Source organism: Protopterus annectens, chromosome 12.part0 (genome assembly GCF_019279795.1).
Source record: "Protopterus annectens isolate FY-2018-M chromosome 12.part0, PAN1.0, whole genome shotgun sequence".
In the NCBI taxonomy this organism is placed as follows: Eukaryota; Metazoa; Chordata; order Ceratodontiformes; family Protopteridae; genus Protopterus; species Protopterus annectens.
In genome coordinates this window covers 1,181,799,287-1,181,826,677 of record NC_056746.1, presented here as the reverse complement: position 1 = coordinate 1,181,826,677, position 27,391 = coordinate 1,181,799,287, and the positions used below count along the sequence as shown (strand labels likewise).

Here is a 27,391-nt window from a genome sequence, read left to right as displayed (position 1 = left end):
ACGATTTGACCTTTTTTTGCCAGTTCTCATGATTCTACCTTTATTGACATTAAAGTCAAAATTAAGTTATGTTGACCTCTCTGGTACGAGCTGTTGGTTATTATCTCCTGTAGTCCCATCTCACAGAAACCATTTTCAGCTGTGACCCTTTGCCAAGTTTACACTATCCTCCTTTTACTCATATCCCATACCTTCCCTTCAGGTTCACCTTAAAAAAAAAAAAAAACTACTGTTGATGGTGACTCCTATTCCAGCACTCGTGGCTTCATTTAACACTTGCAACATCAACCCTGTGGCAGTGTGTGTCAAGCACAGTTTGAGCTAACATTTTCCATTTTCGGCGCTTATGTCTCATCTGTAGAGCAATCTGATTGAAAGGGCACCTTCATATGTTGATTAAAAAACTTTTTTGAAAGCTTTAACTTTTGTAGTACCTGCTACACTCAAGCTTTATTGCTTATGGTATTTCGTCATACCTGTCTTCCCTTGGCCTTCTGATTGACAGTGGCTTCCACACCTGAGACACTTGTAAAACACACTTCATTCCCTTTATCTAATGTGTTCAGTAGGCATACTCTCCTAGCCACCCTTTTCCTGAACTGTTCACCGTGCTCTAAACATGTTAATGTTGATGGAAATAGTATTATTTTTGTTCAACTTTATAATGCATTACTTTTTTTGTTCCCGGACTAAAGTCACATCCCTGCTTTCACGTAAGTATCATCTAGTCACTATGCCCTTCTTTGTTATGCACAGAAGTGTCTATTAGATGGAAGTAATGTCCAGTGCCAACATGGTAGCATTGCACCCACTAATTTGGAGTCTCATTTCTTCACACCTGATGTCCATTTTTTTACTCTTTCAGGACCAGGTTATCCAAATGGTGAATGCTGTCTTTAGCAAGAAGGTGTATAGCTCTCTAGCAGAGGCCTTCAGTGTGGTGTGTGCTGCAGCTGCTCTCTCCCAAAATCAATACCATGTCCCAGTTATTGTAGCTTCCAGTGGCTCTGCTGCCGTTTCCCACAAGCAGCCATTTCTAAAGGTGGGTGTAAATTTTTTTCCCTTTAATGCACCTTTAACAGTGTATGTATTTAACTGGAGTGAATTATGTAAGCAGCAGGTAGCATTGGTCCAAATGGCTGCAGCCTTGCAGAGATGACATTTGTATCCCGCACTCCATAGTATAGTTTTTTAAGCTTTCCTGAAGTAGAATGTATTTCCCTTGTCAGGTCTGGTGGCTTGCACATCATAAAACATTGCTAGTACTACAGGTTGTCTATGTGTGGTGTTTTTTATAGTGAATGGGAGATCTAGTCCTGTGACAGAAACCTGAAATAAAAAAGTGAATCTCCATTGCTGTAGGTCAACCATCAAAAGTGGGTATTCTGTTTTTTCTGGGGATGGTTCAAGTGTACATGAAGTACTTCATCTCCGTTCTTGTACAGAGTACAGGACCTTCCCTAAAATATTGTTCAGATTTTCTCCTTCATTTAAATTTGTGATTGTTTCTGTAGTAATTTAGGTTTGTGTCTGCCCAACGCTTTCACCAGAAAAAAATTAAGCCTGTCCATATTTGCTTTGCTGCACTTTCATTTTCAGCTGATTTATAACTGGGGAAATATTTTAAAATTGCATCACACTAGTGCTGTTGTCTTTTTATGGTTTGCTCCATTATGAGGTACTTTTTTAAATTATGGTTTGCAAGAAAATGAACTGTATTTGTTATGTAGCATAAATATAAGAACAAGGACTATATCTAGTCTGTAACATATTAAGTTCATCCAAGGGATCGTTTCCCAGAAGGCTGTACTGAAGGAGAAGAATGAGCGGTTGAAGTTGTGTCTTAACTTTGCTTGGGGTATTGTGCTTTATCACCACAAAGACCTCCAGGAATGTTTGGAAATCCAGCACTCTGCAAATACGCATTTAATGTGTCTCTAAGGGAGGTTTGAGTAGACCTGCGGCTTCCCAGTTACCTTCTGACTAACTTTACTCTCCATATTCATGCTTTCCTGTTTATGATGATTCATGTTCCATTGGATATTTGGTTTTCTTTTTGGAGATGAGAACCTTCCCAAACAGGAACTATGTTGTGCTGTTTTTCATTGCACGTGGTCAAAGGGAATGGATGAGTCTGCATGGAGGCAGTCCTGGAGCTAGGTGGTAGGAAAGAAAGACAAAAAATCCAAGGTATATGTATGCTTTCTCATGTACAGCATGGGATTATACTGCATTCGGTTACCTGATAACACAAAAGGTTGTGGGTATTTTAAACTTTTGTAGGCAAAATACAGTAACTGGATTATTGAATGAGGATGTGTTGCTCAGCCATTTTTTTCTATTCAGAATTCTCTTCATTTTTCTGAAGAACCAGTGTTTGGGAGCACATGTGCAATGTTTTACCACACACCATGATATCCTATACTGGACGCGTAAGGGTCACTGGTTCTTTTTTGCTACTTGAATAATTCATATTATGGTCTTGGCTGTCTTTGAAGTTTCTGTATTATGTGCCTTACAAACCTACTAATTGCTGGGAGGCTGTCAGATGGAGTGAAGACCAACACTCACATTGCCTTCTGTCTTTGAGAGAAGAGCACAAGACCAAGCACTGCTACAATTGCCAGAAGTACTACCCAGCCATTTGTCTGTGGGAAGCAAAAGCTGTTGACCCACCTCACAATCAGAAGGATGGCAAAGACAAAAGAGCTCCTCTACCTGGGATCCAGTGAGAAGGAATTTCACACAGTCCCAGGCTTTTACAGTAGAGGAGCACCACAAGGACTGAATCTTGGAGAGTAGCTCTAGGCATAACCCTTCTATGTGTAATTCTGTTTCAAAGACTGGCTTCATGTTTCTTCGGATGCTGAGCTCATCCTCTGCTGTTGAGTGCTTGAGCCTGCTGCAGACCTTTGTTCTGGAGGAGGAAGAGAGGACTGGAATCAAAACATCTCTGACTCCTGTGTGTGTTTGAGCCCACCTTGCAGTACCAGCACTGCCCAGTCCCTTGGTGATTAGCTTAGCATGAGGATTTTCAGCCAAATCTGGTAAACAGCCTCTTTAGCCTGCTGATCATGGATCAAGGGAGCTAAAGGTCAAGGTTTCACAGTTTTCCCTCCAGGGATCTTCCCAGACCACACAGGACCAGCTTAAGTAGTTCTAGGATTGTCATGATGTAGTAACCACACCTGGTCTTATGGCCCAGAATCTAGTCATCTAGCAGATGATTGCGGTCTGATGTGAGCTTATAACATCAGAGCCAAAGATGGTGCAGTCCTGCTTTATTCATGCACCACCTTCATCGGCTGTACACTGAAGCACCTTATTAGGCCAGTTCGATGGTTGGCATAATTGGTGCATGCTTGTTATATTCTGAGACTTTGTTTGAGCTCTTGTCTGGAGGTAATGTTGGTGGTGGACTGTTTTCCTCTTAGGCCTTGTGTGAAAAGTACATAGAGGATGTCCTCTCTGACCCAAACAAGTACAAGATTTTCATCATGCTAGTTATTGTTACAGTAGCCTTGGTTATACGGATTATATTCTCTATAGGATACAACATCTGGCCAACTTCCAAAGCTGCAAGGGCAGCTTCCACATGCTCAAACTGTTGTTCAGCTCAAGTTGAGCTGAAGAAAGAGTGGTTTGGTGCCAAGCCCTTTGAAGCTATTCTGTTACAAAAGAACACTCCTCTTGCAGACTTTCAAGGATTAACTAGTGCTTTCCATTGATGTTCAGGTAAGTTCCTTCCAGGTGAAAAAAAAACTGACACATTTTACTTTTGTTACAGAAAGTTAACTTTTTCTGCGAAATTATAAATTTTACGCTAAGAAAAAGTATTTATTGACTGTCACATGATTTGGTAACTTTTAAACAAAAGCATTGATTTTACTTTACTTGTGTGGAAAAAAGAGTTGTTAAAAACGAGTGCTTCCTTGTTGAAAATGGTATTTTACTTTTAGAGACTGGAGTAAGTGTTTAATGTGCTTTTTACTGTGTTTTTGGTAGAAAAATGACTTTACCTACTTGCCTGTTTTGCTTTACTATAGAACAAAATACTCATTCCTTGATTTACGCCTTCCACAACCATGAAAAGGAAAAACTAATAGTGTTTGCCAACACAGAAATCTACTGAAATGCCTCAGATGCAGAGTGTTGACTACTGTGGCCATTTCTGGTTCTTCAGACCGTTCATCTTTTTTCTTTGGCTCCTTCTGGTGTAGTCCCTACTGCCTCCATTGGACAGGGGATTAGACAAAGTCCTCTGTAGCTGTTGGAATGCCCTTGGAGGGCAAGGGGGAAATACTCTTGTTGGTTCTGGGAGAAAGAGTTGGGAATTTATCTTTGTGTAGCCAGACTGGTTTACCCATTCATAGGGAAGATTCGCCTGGAAAAATTGGGTCTCCTTCAGAAGTAACTGTCAAAAAGAAGCAAAGATTTGAGCATGTATCTTCTCCTGTCTCAGTTACTTTGGGTAGGAGTGAGTTATTGGGCTTGGCTCAGAATTTAGTTCAGCTGTATCTGGCAAGAAAAAAGGGATTCTTCTTTTTTTTGAGGGTCAAGATTTAGAACTGCAAAATGGTTGTGAACGGGCAAATTCTTTTTCTTTTTTCTTTCTCTCCCAGTTTCTGATTCAAATTCTGAGGAAAGTATGGTTTTTGCCAGTACCTTTGAAAGAGTGTTTTTTTTTTTCTGAAACAATTTTCAAAATCAGTTATTTCATTGGGAACTTAATGACATTCCACTGTCTCTGATGAAGTATTACGGTTTATTACAACTAGATTTTCCTGAACCTAAATCAATTCCTCCAATTCTTTCAAGTTTTGAGGATGTGTTTCCTGCAGTCTGTAACTTGCCTCACAGCCAGTCAGCTGCCCTGAAGAAAGCAGATAAATTCTACTAAGTACATCATTCTTACAAGTTTTTGCATACTAATCCCAGGTCAGACCCAGCAGGTATTTCTCTGGTGAATCCAGCTGCTGCTAATTATATAATTACTACCAGTCCTTCTCCTGACAGGGATGTGAAAGCTTTTGATAGATTTGGAGAAAGTGTATTCTTCTGCAACACTTATTTTTACAATTTTAAACTTATGTTCAAATGTAAAGTTTATACCTGCCTCTTTGTAGAACATGAGGAATATTATGACTTGTGTTCTCCTATTCTAAGAAGAAAAGATCTCTGTGTAACCTCATTGCTTCCATATTTCAAATGGCTACCCACTGTTTGAAAAGTGCTTATGATTCTGCTCCTTCTACTGCCAGGGCTGCCACTGAAACTGTTATGAGGATGTTTGCTTGATTGAGTACTCCAAACCTTCCTGAAGTTGTAAAAACTGACATTCTCTCTTTCTTTCTTTCTCAGTTAGAAATGTGATGAGAGAGGTTAGTTGATTCGATTTTTCAGCCTTCTTTCTTTGAGTTTGTCAAGGAGTTTAATGTTACTTCCACAACCTTTTTACAAAAAGCAAAATAAGTAATCGCAGCACCCTGCAGGTAAGTAGATGTTCAAATAGCAATAGAAAAGAAAGGAGGAACCCCAAAGAACAAAGGATAGGTTACAGACTCCCCTACCCATTTCTCACCCTGATACACCTTTAATCTTTCCAGAAAAAACAATCCTCCATTTCTTTCTTGGCAATGGATAGTTTCAGATAGATGGCCTTCTGAAAGTAATTAGTCAAGTTTACAGATGCCAGTGGGAATATGTCCCTCCTTTTCAAGGGATTCATCCTCATCCATCAGACCAAATTCCTCCTTTCCATCCTGCTATTCAGCACCTTGCCTACTCGTTTGGTGATGGATACGGTCTCTCCTCCTCAGCTAGGAAGAACGGTCTTATTGGAGAATGTTTTTTGGTGCCAGAGAAAGAAGATCATGGATGTCATTTCTGGATCTTTCCTTCCTAAAGGAGTTTGTGGTAGTGCCCAATTTCAAAATGTTATCCCTTCACAGTTTGTCTCAGTCCCCATTTGAGTTTTTTGGTGACTTTATTCTCCAGAGATGCTTATCATATTACTGTAGATCCAGATTTCAGATTTTTTTTATGTTTGGTCTACACTATCATTTCTCTACATTAACCTTTGCTCTATCCACTTCTTTGAGTAAGAGTATTTACAAATATCTAGCACCAATTATAGCCTACTGCAGACTGCATGGTATTAACAATTCTTTTTTATTTAGACTATTTGCTTATATTTGCAGTGTTTTTTCCAAAGTGTCAGGAATTTCTCACTTTGGGTATGTAATATACACAGACTGGAGTTCCAGGAGAACCTGTGAAAGTCTTTTTCACTCCTTCTCACTGTATTGATTTCCTGAGCTGTCTCCAAGATACCTCAGTGCAAAAAACTTTTTTTCCCACAGAAAAAAATGTAGATCTATATAAGATCTATTCCTGAGGTTTTTTTCCTCTCAGACTTCTGTGTCTGCCTGGGATTTTTTTCAGGATAGGATTCTGGGTCTCATGACATCTGCGATTCTTATAATTCCTCTGGCAAGATTCCATATGAGAAATATTAAGTGGTACCTAAAATCTGCATGATTCCAAACATCAACATCCCCGGATATTTCAGATTTTAGTTTTGGGGTATGTGAAGAGAGGTTCATCAGATAGACGAGCTTTATAAAACTCCAGGTATCTAATTTTTCCTTCTTGCTGCAACACAGTATGCAGCAGACACCTCCGACTTTGCTTGTTGAGCAGTGTCAGTGGGGATAAAAGTGCAGGGTCTTTGGAACAGAAAAGGCAAACTAAAATAAGTAAATGTTAGAGATGTTGACACTTGTGCTTTCAAAGCTCTCGATCATTTATGATCCTCGGGACCATTACATAACTGTGATGCTGTCTATAAATATTTGTGATACGTAGACGAATTGAGGGGAACCAGACCCACATCTTGTTGTGCAGACTGATACATAGACGAACTGAGGGGAACCAAACCCAGCTCTTGATCTTCGTGTTTCACTGTTGCGGTCCTCACATTTGGGTTATCTGCTTGCAGGTAGCCCTCAGTCGGCCGGATTATCAAAGTTTTGGGTCTTGCGTTGGTTGCTGTCTCATCTTCATGACGTCAGGTAGTCAGGGGTATAAAGCATGCAGCCAATGCCATTACATCAGTCTTTCTTGCCATGTGGTGCCTGAAGCAGAAGCAGTTCGCAGGTGCCGGTCGGCCAACTCCTGAAATTTTCGTTTGAGTTTCAGATCCAAAGTCTTCAACTAAGTTAAGTACCCCGTTGGGGAATCTTTTTCCTGCTGTAAACCGATGTCAGTAAAAGTTAACAATTATATTTTATGTGGAAAGTAAATACCTCATAAAGATTTTCATTCGTACTGCATTCCTTGCCTAGGCCCAGACCACGACGTACCTCGCTGTCAGTTTTGTGCCTTATTCAAAGCTTGTACTATTCATCGTCAGTTCATTTTCGCATCTAAATATTCTGGCACTCTGTTCAATTATCTAGAAATGGCTTCGGTAAGCCACCCAACTTACCGACATTCCAAAAAAACGCAAAGATAAAGACAGACCGCATAGGTCCAAAGCTGCCGACGATGCTTCTCCAAAGCTAATCGCCAGTTCGCCAGTACTCAGTGAGTTGCTTTCGCAGCCCCCGATACCCACTACTTCAGATTCGCAGGCCTCTACGGAGACCCATTTGGAATCTGGTATGCCGTGAAATGCTTCTTCGACTGTGGAACCTGCAGATGTCTCTACCTTGGATGGGTCTGGAGCCGCTGTGCAGGCACCGGCTTCTGAGGGTGTATTCAGGCCTACTGACTTGCATATTAAACCGACACCATCTTCTTCTTCAAGGCCTAAAACTCGATCCATGCCCAGAAAACTGACGCCCAGACCCTATGCCTAAAAAACAAATGATAAGAATGGCTGAAGACCTTATTACCCTAGAACTGATTTTCCTTCTGATTCTTCTGATCAGAATTCTGAAATTTCTATTTTTTTTCTGATGACCAGGATTTGCCCTTATCTACTTATGAGGGTTTTGATGTAGAGGACTCTATTCCTTCTGCTTCCCCTCCAGAGGATTTCCCTTTTGGTGAAACCTTGCATACCCTTAGGGAGCATTTCCACTGGGAAAGCCAGGATTACTCCGACTCCATAAAGAGGCTTAGGGAATTCTTACTCCTGCCTCAACACAGGCCTTTAGCTATCCCTGCTGTACTGGACATTGTAGATGATGCCTTCTTGGAATCTAGCCTGGCCCCTGACACCTTACCTCCTGCTCCCAGAAAACCTGATAGGTATTACAGGGTACCTGACTCTCACATGTTCCTCTTTAAAAATCCTACTTCGGATTATGAGATCATTTCACAGGGTCCCAAGGCCATTAAGGCCACTACTGCCAAAACTCCTACCCCCCTCTGATAGAGATTCCAGGGCACTGGATAGATGGGGTAAGAAGGTATACACCTTTGCAACATTAGCCATTGGTGCCTTAAACTGACAGTTTCATATGTTGAAGTATCAGCAGCATATTATTGGCTTACTTAAACCGAAAATGATGTTGATTCCTGACTGTGCTGAAAATAAAGAATTATAGGATTTAATGCATTCTGATGAACAAGTGGGAAAACATACTTTGCAGTGTGGTTTTGATTCATTAGACTCATCTTGTAGGGCTGCTGTCACTAGGTCTGTACTTAGAAGGTTCATAGGTAGGTACTAGGCTATCTGCCCTAGGGCATTTAGAAGCCTAGCCAGAATGTGCTGGCTTTCGCCTCCCTTTTATACTAGATTCCTGAGCCTCTGTCCAGCAGGACCATAGAAGTGATCCCGGGAGTAAATTTACGATTTCCCATCCACTCATCAAGATTTCTCTTGAAGAGGGTCATTGAGGGGCTCTGCCTAACATGGACTGGGATTCTATTCCAGAGCAAGGGAAGCCTTTGGAATATGTATCTATCCCTCCAGCATGTCCTATTTATTTTTGTGTTAAGGTTTAAATCCCTGGAGCGTGTAGCTGTAATGGATTTGGTTTTCTTGAGTTGGAGCATGTCCAACAATTCCGGGTTAGACATGGCCTTGTACGTCAGGCAGAGATCGCCTCTGAGTAGGCGGTAAGCAGCTGAGTAGAGCTGGAGTTTCTTTAGTCTAGCTGCATAGGGCATCTGTTTGAGGCCCATGATCCTCTTGGTGAGGTATTTTTGAGGTCTCTCCAGCTGTTGCAGGTGTCTGGTAAGGTACATCCCAAATGGGGCATTGTACTCAATTATGGGCCTGATGAGTAGAGGGGCACAATGACCTCTCTTGATGTAGATGTGAACCCTTTAGTGATTAGGTGAGCTATATAGAAGGTTTTTCTAACCACTTTGGCAATGTGATTGTCATAGCAGAGGTTACTATCTACTTGGGTCCCCAGATCCCCAATTACTACTTCCGTGCTTAGTGGATTACCTCCTGTGTGGTAGTTTGTGGGCACTGACTATGCACTTTTTGGCATTTAGCTTGAGGCCATGGTTCTGGCACCAGGTATCCGTCTCCGTAAGGCCCTTCTGGAGGATGCTTGTGCCAGCTGGTGAGTCGATTGTGGCTCCCAGTTTGCAGTCATCTGCGAACTTGGTAAGCCATAGTTTTCCCGTGTTTGTCTGTACCTCAGAGAAGTATATATTGAACAAGAGGGGTCCTAGGAATGAGCCCTGTGGGATGCCACTTGTAACCGGTTTAGAGTCGGACATGCACCAGCGACTCTGACCATGTGAGTTCTATCCCTGAGCCAGTTTGCAACCCATCTTGTGACATATGGGTTAATATTTAAGCTGGTAAGCTTATTTATGATGCCAGAGTGGGGTATTGTGTCAAAGGCCTTTGCAAGGTCGAGGTAGGCTGTGTGGACTACTTTCCCTCATCTATGGCTTTGGTTATTATTTCAAAGTCAACTAGGTTTAAGAGGCAAGATCTGCCGTTAACAAAGCCGAATTGGGTAGGGTCCAGTGTTTGGAGGTTCCCAATGTCTTTGTTTATGAGATCCATGATGATGCGCTCTATGACCTTGCAGACCAGGCTAGTCAGGCTTATAGGGCGATAGTTCCCAGGATCTGTTGTGGCGCCACCTTTGTGGAGCGGGATCACTGTTGCTGTATGACATTCTTTGGGTACATAACCTGTGGTAAGGCTGAGTTGTAACAGTGAATTTATGTGAGGGTTTAGTTCATTTTGGAGCTTGTGTAAGACTCAGCCTGGGATATCATCCGGTCCCATTGATGCTGTTTTTTTTACCTTAGAGAGGTTGTGTGTCTGTGATGTCTGGGGGACTGCATTCTTCTGGGATAGACACTGGCTTTTTTGGGGGGGGGGGGGGATGGGTAAAGTTTGCACTGAACATGTCCGCCAGGATGTTGGCAATGTCAGTGGGTTCAGTGTATTTTGTGCCATTTTGCACCAGCTCAGAGCAGATGTGAGAGTTGCCACCCAGATTCCTGTCGTAGCTAAAGAACGCCTTGTGATTATCTTTGAGTTTTTAGCGATTTTTCTTTCAAAGCTAGCCTTTGATGATTTTATGAGTGATCAAAGTTTCTTGCTAGTACTGATCAGGGATGCCTTCCCTTTTTGGGATTTTGCCTTATCTTGTAATAGTTTCCTCCTCTTGTTGTATAGCTTATTGATGGTCGGGGTCCACCAGACGGGTCTCCTATTTTTGGAGGAGTGAGTTTTAGTTTTACTTGGGATGGCACGATCCATGCATTCCTGTAGGTGCTCATAGAGTGCATTTGTAAAAGATTCTGCGGTTTGGGTAGCATTTTTCATTTGCCCAGGGGCTTTGAAACATTCCACCTCTTTCTTGAGAAGTGTGAAGTTTGCTTTTGAGAAATTTTTTACAGTGGTTCCCTTGGCTGGGGGTGGGGTCGAGATGTGGATGTCCACTGTGATTAGTTTATGGTCTGATCTTACCAATGAGGGTTTACCTCTGGTGTGGAACATTGAGCCCCCATGTTGGTGATGACCAAGTTTAATATGTTGTCCCCTCTTGTGGGAGTAGTAACCAGTTGTTCCATGGTGTTTGAGTTTATAAACTCCAGGAACCATTGGGGGAAAGAGTTGGGACTTGAGTACTTTTCCCAATCAATGTTTGGGTAGTTGAAATCCCCAATATCATGGTGTTTGGTGAGACCTTCATATTCTCCAATGTTCTCAGGCATGCTGAGTGGGGGTCCTGAGACAAGGTGGATGATCTGTAGCAGGCTACAAACTGAAAAGCAGTTTTACCTACTGTTAGTTGCACATGGATGGTTTCCTCTGCCTCGTGCAGTGCCACTAACCTGGAGGTGTGTGTATCCTTGATGAAAATGGATAATCCCCCGCCTTTAGTATTTCGGTCGGAGTTCTGGGGCCGAAAAGAATGGTTTGAGTTGAATTGTGGTAGTGCTGGGGTGCTATCTGGGGCCTTGAACCAGGTTTCTGTTACTGCACAGATATCGATTTTATCCATACTGAGGCGTGCCTCGAGTGCGTGCATCTTGAGGTTTAGACTTCTGGCGTTGAGTGTCATTATCCTTAGTTTTTTGTTTCTGGTATTGTTTATGGAGGTGGGTTTGTCTTTTGAGCCTTGCCTAAAAAAGGCACTAAGGGGATGGCAAGAGCCTTAGCCAGTATTCAAAAGCCTAAGAGTGACAGGTGCAAGCCGTCTCTGGCAAAGCAACGTGGCTTGTTGAGCATGTCATCCCAGGCTGACAGACACTGGATCCCTTTTGAATGACACCAATAGCTTAGCCAATTGTTAAAATTGATCATTTTGTCTTTATACTGTGGCATCATTCTTGGTGAGGGCAAGATGCTATTCACTGTCAGGGTCATACCAGCCTGTGCTACATGATGAGAGAGCTCTTCTATGTCTCTCTTCATATAGTCCAGGGAGGTACGTCTCAGTTCATTCACACCAACATGGACAATGACAGAGTCATATTTGTACCTGCTGTGAAGTGACCTGAGTGCTTGTGTTATGTGGCGGATCCTGGCACCCGACAGGCAGTTCACAGTGACCTCCTTGTTCAGTCTGATGAGTGGGACGTCAGTGTGCCTGACAATAGAGTCTCCAATTACTAGTGTATTAGGTGTGTTATTTAGCCTTGGGGGCTGCGACTGCGTGGCACACTGACTTTGTGAAGTATGTGATATGTGAAAGTTGTTGTGGGGTAGCGGTTGCTTGGATGTCTGCTTTGGAGGTCTCTGTTGCTTTGGTAAATTTTTATTTAGAGCCTCTGAGTATGTTTTTGTGAGTTTGTGTCTTGTTTGCTGGTGCGATTGGTCTGTGTGTGACTGGTTGTGTGGTGCGAGTGGTTTCCTTCTCCTCCTGACTGACTGTACCAGTCTTGGGTTGAGAGAGCTCGGCCTCCAGTTTGGCTGTATAGTTGCATCTCTCACATATATTTGAGTTAGTTGGAAGGAGGAGAGGGTTGTCTGTGTACATAAGGCATTTGTAACATTGCCTTAAGACTCCCAGATTCACCAGCTGGACTGGAGAGTATACCTGAAACTGCTTTTTGGACATGCCTGGATGGTTTAAAGAACTGATTTATTGATTGTCCGGAGTGGACAAATAGGGAGCCTTGTACTTCTGGATAGTATAAGGGGGTGTAGTGCTAAAGTTTGTTAGTGCTTACTGAGAAATTTGAGCAAGTGCTGGGCTGTAGAATGAAGGTTGAGTGCTTATTTTGAGAGTTTGAATAGTTCTAAAGGAAAAATTGAAGAGCAGACTTTGTGGAGCCGGGAATAGTTTAAAACTGCTTAAACGGTGCTGTGCGACGTTGCGCGATGAGCAAAATCGTGCTAAAGCGGGCTTTAAGGCAGGGAGTTTGAAAGAGAAAAGAAATGGCCCAAAACGGCCAATAAGCTACTAGTTACTGGGCTGAGACCACTCCTCCAGGGACAGATAGACTGTTCAGAGCTCCCCACTCTCACTGGTAAACAGAGAAGCTTCCTCCTATCCAAGTAAGGATATGGGCAACACAGGAATTATGACACAGGCCAGAATTCAGCAAGACCTGAAAACTGGACTATTCTAGTTCAGAAAAGGCAGGAAACGAGGATATTTATTTTCTTTTTTCACTTATACAACAGAAACAGGGCACAAGAATACAGTAAATGCTTTACATCGGCTAGCGCACTTGAGTGTGTAGCCTACAACAATTAAACAAGGCAAAAAAACAATTTTTAAAGTGCAAAACACAAAAATGCAGAAAAACAAACTTTGCAGAACTCAGATAGTTAGAAAACTCGCTTTTCAGCGAGACTAAACAGTCGCTGGTAGGAAAGTAGAAAAAAATACTTATAATCTGTTAAAGTCTCTCTTTCGCTTTCTGCTGCTTGTAGAACTCTGCAGGACACCACGAGGAGCTGTGCTGAGTCTGTTACAAGCGCAAAACCGCGCTAAAGCGGGTTTTAAGGCAGGGAGTTTGAAAGAGATAGGAAATAGCCCAGAACGGCCAATAAGCTACTAGTTACTGGGCTGAGACCACTCCTCCAGGGACAGATAGGCTGCTCAGAGCTCCCCACTCTCACTGGTGAACAGAGAAGCTTCCTCCTATCCAAGTAAGGATATGGGCATGCTTGGCTTAAGGAGCAATCTTTGCCAGATCATGTTAAAGCTAAATTATTTAAATATTATTTAAGCTAAATTAACGAATGCTCCCTTAAACCATGACCGCCTGTTTGGCAACAAAGCAGAAGTAGTACTTAAAAAGATGGAGGAAAAAGCTAAATCTATGCAAACTGTTCAAGATTTCCAGCAAGTACAGCTTCCTAGATTTAGTAGGCATTGGCCTTCTAAGAATTGGTCCTTTCCTGCCTCTTCCAGGCCTTCACAGTCCAAGCTGAGGTACCAGGACGGAAAGAATAAAGATGGATATCTACTACTTCTGTGTCTTCCTTTGAATTTGGTGGTGTTTTTGCAGTTTTGAAGTATCTGAGGCTTCACAGTCCAAACACAGATCCAGCAGAACACCCAGGCTCCAGTCCCAGGGTGCTCACAGGACTAAGAAGTGGGGGGCTCCTACTTCCAAAGCAGGGAGTAGTAAGACTCCCCCTATGGTAAATTGTCTCAGTGACTTAACTTTAAACCTTCCAAGCCCTGCTCATCTGACTGTTCCTTTAGGGGGAAAGGTCGCCCTGCATGCAAAAAATTGGGAACTCATTACCCACGACAAATGGGTTCTAAATATGGTTTCCCAAGGATACAGATTCCACTTCCACTCCTTAACAACCCCAAACGGTTGGCCAGACCTACCTCCAAATTAGTGGGCAGAGGCTCAAAAGCAGGTTCTCTCTCTTAAAGTTCATAGGTTCATAGGTTGGTACTAGGCTATCGGCCCTAAGCCTATGCAAGCCTAGCCATAACAATTCCCTGGAAATTTTTTCCCCCCAGTATTTACTTCTCTGGGCCCCTGTCTAGCAGGGTGACTGACATGATCCCCGGGGTGAATTTCACATCCTCCCATCCAGTCATCAAGGTTCCTTTTGAAGAGGGCCAATGAGGTGCTCTGCTTGACATGTATGGGCAGTCTATTCCAGAGTATGGGGAGTCTCTGGGTCAGGAACCTATCCCTCCAGCATGTTTTGTTCATTGTGATGATAAGGATTAGATCTCTGGAGCATGTGGCTCTGAGGGATTGAGATTTCTTTAAGTGGAGCATGTCCAACAGCTCAGGGTTTGACATGGCCTTGTATATTAAGCAGAGATCACCTCTGAGTAGACTATATGCCACAGAGTGTAGCTGGAGTTTTTTTTAGATGGTCAACATATGGCATCTGCTTTAGGCCTATGATTCTTTTAGTGAGGTATTTCTGTGGCTTTTCCAGCTGTTGCAGATGTCTTGTGAGGTACATAACAAATGGGGCATTATACTCTATAATGGGTCTAATGAGGGATGAGTACAGTGGGACAATGACCTCCTTTTTTTCTGGATGAAAAGCCCTTAGTGATGAGGTGTGCCAGGTAGAAGGATTTCCTGACTGTTGTGGCGATGTGGTTATCGAAAGTGAGACCATTGTCCACTTGTGTCCCTAAGTCTCTCATCACACTTTCGAAACATCAGGGCTATTCAACCTGTCCCACAAGAAGAATGGGGGCAAGGTTTTTACTCAAGACTTTTCTTGGTACCCAGGAAAGACCATTCCTGGTGTCCTATCCTGGACCTGTCTTTTCTGAACACATTTTTGGTAATCCCAAACTTCAAGATGCTAATTCTTCATCAACTGCTTCCCATGCTAGGCAAAAATGCCTGGTTGGCAACATTGGATTTAAAGGAAGCCTACCTGCACATCCCAATAAGGGAATCTTGCAGAAGATACCTACGCTTCAGAGCAGGGTGCATGCACCATCAGTTCTCTGCACTGCCCTTTGGCTCATCTACTGCTCCCAGGGTATTCACAAAGTGCCTGTCTCCAGTCATTGCATTTTGCAGGCAAAGAAATATTCAAATATACCCATACCTGGACGATTGTCTAATTCAGGCGGAAAGCCAGGACATACTATTAAATTATATGGCATTTGTAAAGAAGTTGCTGACTTCTCTGGGGTACACCATAAACGAAAAGAAGTCAAATCTTGTACCTTGCCAACATTGTATTCCTGGGAGCAGGCTTGAATACAACTTCCCAGATGGCCTACCTCATGCCAGAGAAATAAGTCCATTTGACAGCCTACTTCAATCTACTGGCCACAAAGACCCAGCTATTTGCAAGGAAAATACTGCAAGCAGTGGGGTTCATGGCCTCTTGCATTCTACTAATTCCATATTCTAGACTGCATATGAGGAAACTACAGTGGTATCTAAAAAGCCTATGATGTCAACATTCTCAGGGTCTAGAATCGATTCCTATCATACCTTGTCTAAAGATAGAGTTTCTTTGGTGGGCAGAGGCCTGCAACCAAAACAAGGGACTGCCATTCACTCTACCCCCTGCCTCCCAAACCCTAACAACAGACGCATCAGACTATGCATGGGGGGCTCACTTGGCAGGGCAGTGCATTCAGGGCAAATGGAGCCCAAGTCAAGTGCACCTGCATATCAATCAAACAGAAATGTTAGCTATACAGAATGCTCTGACAGCCTTTGAGGACCACATTCTTCCAGGACAATTATTGGTAAAGACGGACAACACCACTGTTATGTGGTACATAAACAAGCAGGGGGGAACCCACTCATGCCCTCTCTGCAGACTAGCCATGGCTCTGTGGAACACAGCCTTGAGCTCCCAAGTGCACCCACAGGCTCAATTCCTGCCAAGAAAGCTAAATACACTGGCAGATGACCTAAGCAAAAATCTCTTGGACCCACACGAGTGGAAACTGGAACCAAAGATATTCAACATGGTGAGAAACAAGTGGGAGAGCCCAGAGGTAGACCTGTTTGCCTCCCCTCAGAACTACCAATTGGACAAATTCTACACAAGGACTCATCACAAACAAGCTTGGAAAGTGGATGCCCTGTCCTTCACCTGGAAAAATCTTATCAGTTTATGCCTTTCCCCCCTCTGCCTCTCCTCTCCAAAGTGCTACTAAAGATCAAACAGGACAAACCAAGGACAATACTGATTGCACCAGACTGGCCACGCCAACACTGGTACCCCCTCTTGTGCAGTGTGTCGCTGCTGGCACCATGGCACCTGCCTCAGACCCCTGCCCTGCTGTTTTAGCAAGAGGGCCAGATTCTGCACCCACAGCTTCAAACCCTGAACCTTGCAGCCTGGCTAATTACCTGACCTCTCCATTCACATCCCTCAGTAAGCAAGTGATGGATGTCATTCTGGAAACAAGGAGGCCTAGTACTAGAAAATCCTATGCTGAAAAATGGAAAAGATTCTGTTCCTGGAGCCAAGCTCAGGGGATGGGCACAGCGGCACCCAATTTACCCCATATTATTCAATACTTAACTGAGATGCTTCACAAGGGCCTTTCCTTTTCTTCCATCAAAATTTATGCCTCAGCCATTTCAGCACCTTACAACACAGAACCACCACTCTTCTCTCATCCACTGCTGAAGCAATTCCTCAGAGGGGCCAAAAACTTAAGACCACCCAGGAGAGCCCCTACTCCAGCCTGGGACCTTAACTTTGCATTGGAAAAGCTCACTCTTCCTCCCTTTCAGCCAGCTGCAAATGCAGAGTTGAAATTCCTTTCTTGGAAAACAGCCTTCTTTCTAGCCGTCACTTCAGCAAGAAGGGTGTCTGAATTACAGGCCCTCACGGCAGTGGAGCCTTTCATCATCTTTCATGTGGATAGGGTGTCCCTCAGGACCAATCCCTCCTTTATGCCCAAGGTGGTATCCAGTGTGGCCCTTAAACAGTCCATTCATTTGCCAACCTTCTTTTCTAATCCACAGAACAAAGGGGAACGGATACTGCACTCCTTGGATGTGCACAAACAACTTGGATTTTACTTGGACAGGACTAAGCCTGTCAGGAAATCTGAACAGCTGCTGGTGGCATTTGCTGCAGGGGCAGAAGGGAATGCCATTTTAAAGCAAACCATTTCTAAGTGGATAGGCCATTGCATTCATTTCTGCTATTAGCACCATGGAAAACCTACCCCACAGGGGGTAAGACCACAATCAACCAGGGCTGTATCTACCTTTACAGCCTTTCTCAGAGCTGTCCCTACCAGGGACATCCTAGAAGCTGCTACCTGGAGTTCTGTATATACCTTCACCAAGCATTACCACTTGCCAATTTTTTCTAAATCCAGAGCTGGCTTTGCCACTGCAGTCTTGCAGGGCTTTTTAGCTGGTCCAAATGCTATCTAATTGCCTCCTCCCATCCTTAGCTTTGGGACTCTACCTAAATGTGATGACTGCAACAATGAAGCACGAAGAACATAGTACATTTGTGTACACTTACCATAAATGTAGATGTTAGAGTGTATCCACTGTTGCAGTCCTGGTTACCCTCCCTCCAGCCCACTGACTTCTTTTGACTATACTTCTATTCTTGTTTACTATGCTTAAAGCTTTTTGGTGTATTTGATTTTTGGTTGGAGGTGTAACCTTGTATTTAATTGCTTCCCATTATGGGAGCACCTGACATCTGGGGCAAGAAAAACTGATGTAATGGCGTCGGCTGCATGCTTTATACCCCTGACTACCTGATGTCATGGAAGATGAGACCGCAACTGACGCAGGACCCAAAACCTTGATAATCAGGCTGACTGAGGGCTACCTACAAGCAGATAACTCAAATGTGATGACTGCAACAGTGAATACATTCGAACATCTACATTTATGGTAAGTGTACACAACTGTACTTTGTGCAGACTGATACATAGACGAACTGAGGGGAACCAGACCCTGCTCTTGTTGTGCAGACTAGCTATGGTAGCCTGGGAAGTAGCTTTTCAGCACAATCTCATTTTGCAGGCATCTTGCATTCCATCACAGCAAAAAGTTGGCACAGACGAGCTGAGCATGGCCCGGGCAGACCCTTGCAAATGGAACTTGAATCAGAAAGTCTTCTAGGAATTGATCTAGATGTGGGGAACACCTTAAATAGACATTTTTGCCTCCACCCATAACAGTCAGTTGGTAAAGCTCTGCTCCAGGACTCCATTCAAGAAGGTGTATAAAACGGATGCTTTTTTTTTTTTTTTTTTTTTGTAATCCTTTGACAGTCATTCTGGGGATTCAGAGGAACTCGACAAAGATCATTGTGATGATGACTCCTGACCCCCAGACAGCAGGGGTTCTCCCTTCTACTGGAAATGACCAAGGGCAGTTACCTCCAACTTCTTTACAGTCTGGACCTTCTTGCACAGGACAAGGAGTATTTGATACATTCTTATCAAAACAATTTCAGCTGACTGCCTGAATGATAGATAAAGGTATTAAGATTCTCGCTTTGATGATGTACAGTGGGTATTAATGCAAGAGAACCTGCTACTAGAAATTCATACATTAGTAAATAGAAAAGATTTTCTAGTTGGTGCCATCACAAGAACGAGCACCATTTTAGGGCTTGTATCTCTCTGGCCCTGCATTATTTGTGTGAGTTACTATTCCTGTGACCTATCCTACTTATCCATCAAGGTTCATTTGTTGGCTGTTTCAGCATGTCTGCCCATGAACTCCACCTTTTTCAAAGTAATCTCTTGAATATGTGTTTTTAGGAGGCTTGGTATGCAATACCTCTTTCAAACAGGTGTCTCTTCCCTGGCATCTGAAATTTTTTTTTTTTTTTTGAAAAAATGACTTAAGCTATATGAGCCAGTTCATCAGGCAGACTTGAGGTTCTTAACATGGAAAACAGTGTTGCTGATTGTTCTGACCTCTACAAGAAGAGCATCTAAGCTGCAAGTTCTTGTGGTGGGCCAACCTTCTGTCATTTTCCACGAAGACAGGGTTTCTTTAAGAACTTATGCCTACATCGATATCCAAGTTTACTTTGTGCCAAGCTATCCATCATCTTGTCTTCTTTACAGAACCTTACAAAATGAGGGAGAGAGAATACTCCATAACTAATGCTACTGCAGTAGTAATCAGTATGGTTAACAATAGATGTTTGAAAGATAACTGCTACAGTAGCCGTTCCCTCCTGACACCCATTTTTTAATGTTTTTGTTGTTAGGACAAGGACTTCTAACTCAAGTTTTCTGTCATTGCTCTTTTCAGGGCTCCAGGCTCCCTCTCTCAGTTGACATGGAAGCTCTGAAGCTTGAGATGAGTAATGGTTTGAGTGTGCCCTTAAAACTTTGAAAGCTGGCCTGCTGTTATATCCAGTGCAGGGCGTAATCCCACATAGACAAGGGTACTGCAGCAGTTATCACTTGAACATCTATTGCTATGATAAGTTTACTTAACACAAACTTACATTCTACTTCTACTATCCCACCCCTTCCAAAAACATTCATCGGTTGCATATTAAAGCTGTTAAGGCCTAGTGTAGCCTGACTTTGTCTCTGATGTTCTTTGTGTTACACTGTTGCAGTCATTACATTTGTGTTATCTGCTTGCAGGTAGCCCTCAATCGGACTGCTTAAAGTCTTGGGTCCTGCGTCGGTTGCTGTCTCTTCTTCCGTGACGTCAGGTCATCAGGGGTATAAAACATGCAGCCGACATCATTACATCAGTCTTTCTTGCCGTGCGGTGCCCAAAGCAGAAGCAGTTTGCAAGTGCCGGTCGGCCAACTCCTAAAAGTTTTGATTTCGAGTTTCAGAACTGAAGTCTTCAACTAAAAGCTAAGTACCCCATTGCGGAAACTTTCTTGCTCTAAACCGATGTCAGTAAAAGTAAGTAATTGCATTTCTTGTGGGAATCAAATACCTCATAAAGATTTTCATTCGTACTGTATTCCTTGCCTAGTTCCTGACCATGACGTACCTCGCTGTCAGTTTTGTGCCTTATTTAAACCACAAGCTATCTGTCGTTGGTATATTTGCGCTTCTAAAATTTTGGTGCTCGGTTCAATTGTCCTGATATGTCTTCGGTAAGCCATCCGACTATCGACATTCCGAAAAAATGCAAAGATAAAGACAGAGACAGGCCGCCCAGTTTGCCGGTACTCAGTGAGGCGCTTTCGCAGCCCCTGATACCCGCTACTTCAGATTCGCAGGCCTCTACTGAGACCCATTCAGAGTCCGGTATGCCGCGATATGCTTCAACTGTGGAACCTGCAGATGTCTCTACCTTGGATGGGTCCGGAGCCTCTGTGCAGGCACCGGCTTCTGAGGGTGTATTCAGGCCTACAGACTTGCATGTTAAACCGGCGCCATCTTCTTCTTCAAGGCCTAAAACTCGAACCATGTCTAGAAAACTGACGGTCAGACCTGTATGCCTGTGAGGATTCTGATGTTGAGGACTCTATTCCCTCTGCTTCCCCCCCAGAGGCTTTCTCTTTTTCTGAAACCTTGCATACTGTCAGGGAGCTTTTTCGTTGGGAAAGTCAAGATTTCTCTGATTCTAAAAAGAGGCTTAGGGATTTCTTACTCCTGCCCCAGCACAGGCTTTTAGCTATACCTCCTGTACTGGACATTGTTGATGCCTTTTCGGAATCTAGCATGGCCCCTGACTCTTTACCTCCCGCTTCTAGAAAACTTGATAGATATTACAGGGTTCCTGACTCTCACAAGTTCATTTTTAAAAATCCTATTGCAGATCCTGAACCATTTCACAGGGACCCAAGGGCATTAAAGCTACTACTGCCAAAAGTCCCACCAGCTCTGATAGAGACTCCAGGGCGCTGGATAGATGGGGTAAGAAGGTATATACTTCTGCATCTTTGGCCATTAGGGCCTTGAATTGCCAGTTTCATATGTTAAAGTATCAGCTGCATATTACTGGATTGCTTAAACAGAAAATAATGTTGATTCCTGATTGTGCTGAAAATAAGGATTTACAGGATTTTATGCATTCTGCTGAACAAGTTGGTAAACATACATTGTAATGTGGTTTTGATTCACTAGAGGCATCTTGCAGGGCTGCGGTAACTGGGTCTGTACTTAGAAGGCATGCTTGGCTTAAGGAGCAATCCTTGCCAGATCATGTTAAAGCGAAATTATTGAATGCTCCCTTAAATCAGGGCCACCTGTTTGGCAACAAGGCAGAAGTTCTTAAAAAGATGGAGGAAAAAGCTAAATCTATGCAAACTGTAGACTTTTTACAAGTACAACCTCCAAGATTTAGTAGGCATTGGCCTTCTAAGAATTGGTCCTTTCCTGCCTCTTCCAGACCTTGGTCCAAAACCAGATCCAGCAGAGAGCACCCAGGCTTCAGTCCCAGGGGATGCACAGGACTAAGCAGTGGGGGGCCTCCACTTCCAAATTTGGGAGTAATAAAACTCCCCCCTATGGTAAACTGTCTCAATGACTTCTTTTTAAAACTTCCAAGTACTTCTCAACTGACTGCCCTACTTCATTCAAAGAACTGGGGACTCATTACCCAGGACAAATGGGTTTTAAATATAGTGTCGCAAGGATACAGATTTCACTTCCACACGTCACCATCTCCAAGCGGTTGGCCTGATCTACCTCCAAAGCAGTGGGCAGAGGCCCAAAAGCAAGTACTCTCTCTCTTAAGCATAGGGGCTATTCAATTGGTACCAGAAGAGAAAAAAGGACAAGGTTTCTACTCAAGATTTTTCCTGGTACCCAGAAAAGACCATTCATGACTTCCTATCCTGGGCCTGCCTACTCTAAACATCTTTTTTGGTGATTCCAAAATTCAAGATGCTGACTCTTCACTAGTCGCTTCCTATGCTAAGCAAAGATGCCTGGTTGGCAACACTAAATTTAAAGGAAGCATACCTGCACATCCCAATCAGGGAATCTTGCAGAAGATACCTATGCTTCAAAGCAGGCTACACGCACTATCAGCTCTCTGCGCCCAGGTTATTCACAAAGTGCCTAGCTCTAGTCATTGCATTTTGCAGGCAAAGAAATATTCAAATATACCAATATCTGGACGATTGCCTAATTCGGGCAGAAAACCTGGACCTACGTTTGAATCATCTGGCTTTTGTACAGAGGGTGCTAACTTGTCAGGGGTACACCATAAACGAAAAGAAATCACACCTGGTACCCTGTCAACAAATTATATTCCTGGGAGCAAGCTTGAATACGACTTCCCAGATGGCTTTCCTCATGCCAGAGAAACAAATTCACTTGACAACCTACTTCAAACAAGTGGTCACAAAAACCCTACTGTCTGCAAGGCTAATGCTACAAGCCTTGGGGTTCATGGCCTCATGCATTCTTTTAATTCCATATGCAAGACTGCATATGAGGAAACTGCAATGGTATCTAAAAAGCCTATGGTGTCAACATTCTCAGGATCTAGAAGCAATGATTCCTATCATTCCTTATCCACGCCTAGAGTTCCTTTGGTAGGCAGAGGCCTGCCACCAAAACTAGGGACTACCATTCACACTACCCCCTGCCACCCAAACCCTAGCAGACGCGTCAGACTATGCATGGGGGGGGGGGGCGCACCTGGCATGGGAGTGCCTTCAGGGCAAATGGAACCCAATTCAAATGCACTTTCACATCAGTCATAAAGAAATGTTAGCTGTACAGAATGCTCTGACAGCGTTCAAGGACCACATTCTTCCAGGGCAATTATTGGTAAAGACAGACAACACCACTGTTATGTGGTAGATAAACAAGTAGGGGGGTACACATTCATACCCCCTCTGCAGACTAGCCATGGCATTGTGGAGCACAGCCTTGAGCTACCAAGTACATCTACAAGCTCAATTCCTGCCAGGAAAACTAAGTACACTAGCAGACGGACTAAGCAGAACCCTCATGGACCCACACGAGTGGAAACTGGAACCAAGGATTTTCAACATGTTGACAAGCAAATGGGGGATCCCAGATATAGACCTGTTTGCCTCCCCCCAGAACTATTAATTGGAAAAATTTTGTGCAAGGACTCCCCACAGACAAGCTTGCAAAGTGGATGCTCTGTCCTTCAGCTGGAAAAACCTATCAGTTTATGCCTTTCCTCCTCTGCCTCTGCTCTCCAAAGTACTACTAAAGATCAAGCAAGACAAACGAAGGATGATTTTGATTGCACCAGCCTGGCCACACCAACACTGGTGCCCCCTCCAGCGCAGTGTGTCACTGTTGGCCCCATGGCACCTGCCTCAGACTCCCTACCCTGCTGTCTCAGCAGGAGAACCAGATTCTGCACCCTCCGCTTCAAACACTGAACCTAGCAGCCTGGCTAATTACCTAAGCTCTCCTTTACCATCCCTCAGTAAACCAGTGATGGATGTCATTTTAGAGGCAAGGAGGCCTAGTACTAGAAAATCTTTTATGCTGAAAAATGGAAAAGATTCTGTGCCTGGAACCAATTTTGAGGGATGAGCACAGCAGTGCCCAATTTACCTCAGATTTTATAATACTTAACTGAGATGCTTCACAAGGGCCTGTCTTTTTCCTCAATAAAAATTCACACACCTGCCATTTAAGCTCATTATAACACAGAACCTTCTCTCTTCCACTGCTCAAGTAGTTCCTCAGAGTGGCCAAAAATTTAAGACCACCCAGGAGAGCTCCGACTCCAGCCTGGGACCTTAACTTTGTATTGGAGAAACTCGCCCTTCCTCCTTTCGAGTCAGCTGCTACTGCAGATTTAAAATTCCTTTCTTGGAAAACCGCTTTCCTTTTATCCATCACTTCAGCAAGAAGGGTATCTGAATTACATGCCCTTTCATGCAGACAGGGTGTCCCTCAGGACCTTTCCCTCTTTCATGCCAAAGGTGGTATCCAGTGTGGCCTTTAATCAGTCCATTCATTTGCCTGCCTTCTTTCCTAATCCACAGAACAAAGGGAAATGGATACTGCACTCCTTGGATGTGCACAGACAACTTAGATTCTACTTGGACAGGTCTAAACCTCAAAGGAAATTTGAACAACTGCTGGTGGCATTTTCTGCAGGGACATAGGGGAAGGCTATTTCAAAGCAAACCATCTCCAAATGGATAGGCCATTGCATTCACTTCTGCTATAAGCACCATGGAAAACCTATCCCATAGGGGATCAGATCCCACTCAACCAGGGCTGCATCTGCCTCTACGGCCTTTCTCAGAGGCGTACCTACCAGGGACATCCTAGAAGTTGCTACCTGGAGTTCTGTACATACTTTCACCAAGAATTACCATTTGCCAGTTTTCTCTAAATCCAGAGCTGGCTTTGCCACTGCAGTTTTTCAGGGCCTTATAGCGGGTCCTAATGCTATCTAAATTCCTCCTGCCATCCTTAGCTTTGGGAATCTACCCAAATGTAATAACTGCAACAGTGAAACACGAAGAATATAGTACAGTTGTGTACACTTATCATAAATGTAGATGTTCGAGTGTATTCACTGTTGCAGTCCTGGTTACCGTCCCTCCAGCACCCTGACTTAGTTTGGCTATACCACTTCTCTCCTTTTCAATGCTTAAAAGCTTTTTGGTGTATTTGCTTTTTTGTTTGAGGTATAACCTTGTATATTTATAGATTTAATTGCTTCCCATTAGGGGGGCACCTGACATCCGGGACAAGAAAAACTGATGTAATGATGTCGGCTGCATGTTTTATACCCCTGACGACCTGACGTCACAGAAGAAGCGACGGCAACCGACGCAGGACCCAAGACTTTGTTAGTCAGGCCTACTGGGGGCTTACCTGCAAGCAGATAACCCAAATGTAGTGACTGCAACAGTGAATACACTTGAATAATTACATTTATGGTAAGTGTACACAACTGTACTTTGCACTTCCTCCAGAAGAACTGGACAGGGTCTCTAATGAAACCTGAGGAGCCTTGAGTCCCTTCTCTAGTGGATCTGTTGGTGATGAATGCTGTTGTGGCAATGTGGAGGTACCCCCACTCTGAACCACTAGTTAATAAGATGATGGCTGCCCTTTTAGAAGGTCTTAACTGAGTGGGTAGGGTCCCACACTAAGCTTCACTGAAATGATTCCTTTGCAATTTGTTTGATTTATCTTTGGTCCCAGAGACCACAGTCCTCTACCACCTTGCATGAAAAGAGTCCAAAGCTCTGGACATGTGTTGTAAGATCCAGAGCTCTGGCTATATGCAGTATGAGATTGCACTTGCCTTCTTATGTTAGGGCTCTGAGCATCACCTACTCACATATTTGTTCATGTTCTATTTTATTCTAGTGGATGAGGGGAAAGAGCAGAGACAGTTGACTGTGAGCTTTTATTGAGATGTTTCTTATAGTGCAGGGTTCAAATTTTCCCCAGCTTACATTTGTCTGCTGTGTGATCTGAGCATGTCCGTTAACCCACTGAGTCTGAAAAAGGTCCATTATGCTCAATGCTTTACCCTGGGAACAAGCACAAACATGCATTTTCCTGCCAACAACATCTGATGGGAGCCATCCTATAGTATTTTGTAATTGTAAAGGTTCAGATGCAGTGGATTTGGTACAGGCTTAGGGTATGGTGTGACAGATGTTGTTCTACCTTTAAGGAGAACTTGGAAACTGTAATCAGATATGCATTTTAAGGAGAAGTGCTTTTTGGCAAGACCTCCCAGGGCATGATTGATCACCTTCTGAAGGGGTAACAGGTTCTTATTACTGTAGAATTCCTTAATAGTCTCCTGCTTCAACCACTTACTTTTCTCCTGAGACTGTTCAGCTCCAAAAGAGGAAGAAGTTTCTTTGTTAGGCAAGGATGGTGCTCAAGTTTTACAGTCACCCTACCACCACACACACACACACACACACACACACTGGCCTAGTGTCCCATGACGATAACGCCACCTGTTGTAGACCTTTTACAATCTGAAGTCTGGTTATAAATGGTGACCCTTTAGGATCTCATACTGCTGATGCTTCAGGGTGCTTGGATAGTGTTGCTGTACATGATGGATGCCTTTTGACCATATTGTTCATTCAGATTCCACAAGGGAATTCTTCCTTTGCTCTGGATGGACACCACTTCTGTACAAAGAGTTGCCATTTATTCTTTCTTTATTGCCCTTGGTCTTTATTAATGCGTTTGCTGTGATGGTCAAGCTTTACAGAAGGATCTTGTGTTCCTCCACCTGGATGACTGGCTTCTGGTAGCTCCATTTAGGAACTACCTAGAAGCATCCCTTGGGTGGGTATTCCCTTTGGTGCAGTCTATGAAGGTGAACTTCACATTGAGAGAAGTCCTGTCTGACTCTTGCTTGGAGGGTAGCTTTCGTAAGTTCTGGAATTGGACACTCCCAGATGTTGGTCGTTCCTGTTCTTGCAGAGGGCCTAAGACATCCTGGCTCTTGCAATGCTAGGTGAGGACATGTCATAGCATAGGGTCCAGGGTCGGACTGTGCTAGATTTCTGGGACAGGTGGGCCATCACCATCTTAGTGTGTCCTGCATGTTTAAAGATGCTACATTCAATTAAAATATTGGAGAAGTGAGAAGCCATATCTGCATCTCCCAGATATCAGAAGGGTGCATGAGGGCATGCTTCCTGTAGAAAAACTTTAAACAAGAAAAGTCATGTTTGACATGGACTGTTCTGTGTTTTGGGTCATTATATTTCTGGCATCAGTATTTTGTTAGGGAGCCCTGTTTTCTACTTCATAATACTGTGGTGATGGAAGCAAGTGTGTGTAGTAGAATTCGTCAGTAGGCACTTTTCATTTCTCAGTTTAGCTTAACTGCATCAGTTGCACCACTTTTATTTAACTGTTCAGCAGTTTTAACTTTTAGGTAAACATTGCAAACCAAGGAAACAAGTTACATCAACAAACACCGTGCAAACACCATGCATGCTTTGCTTTTGTTGCAGTAGGTTTCGAGGTGACAGTGGCTTCAGAGCCACCATAGCTTTTCCTAGTGTTAGACATCTCCTCAGTGCCGTGGAGTGGTGAAAAGTATTTTGGTGGCCTTCCTTTTTGCAGCTGAACTTAACAGCTTTTAGCAGTAGACACTTCCCTTTGTTATGTTTTTT

At 43.5% G+C, this 27,391-nt stretch overlaps 1 protein-coding gene across 2 annotated transcripts in view; it reads left to right on the top strand.

Annotated features, from left to right (window-relative positions):
• Positions 1-27,391, top strand: part of RPN2 (ribophorin II) — a gene marked incomplete in the record, with an annotated part of 690,715 nt that overhangs the window by 164,720 nt on the left and 498,604 nt on the right. For both annotated transcript variants that reach the window (XM_044090218.1, XM_044090217.1), the window contains 1 exon segment: positions 866-1,042. In XM_044090218.1, the coding sequence (XP_043946153.1) occupies positions 866-1,042 (177 nt within the window).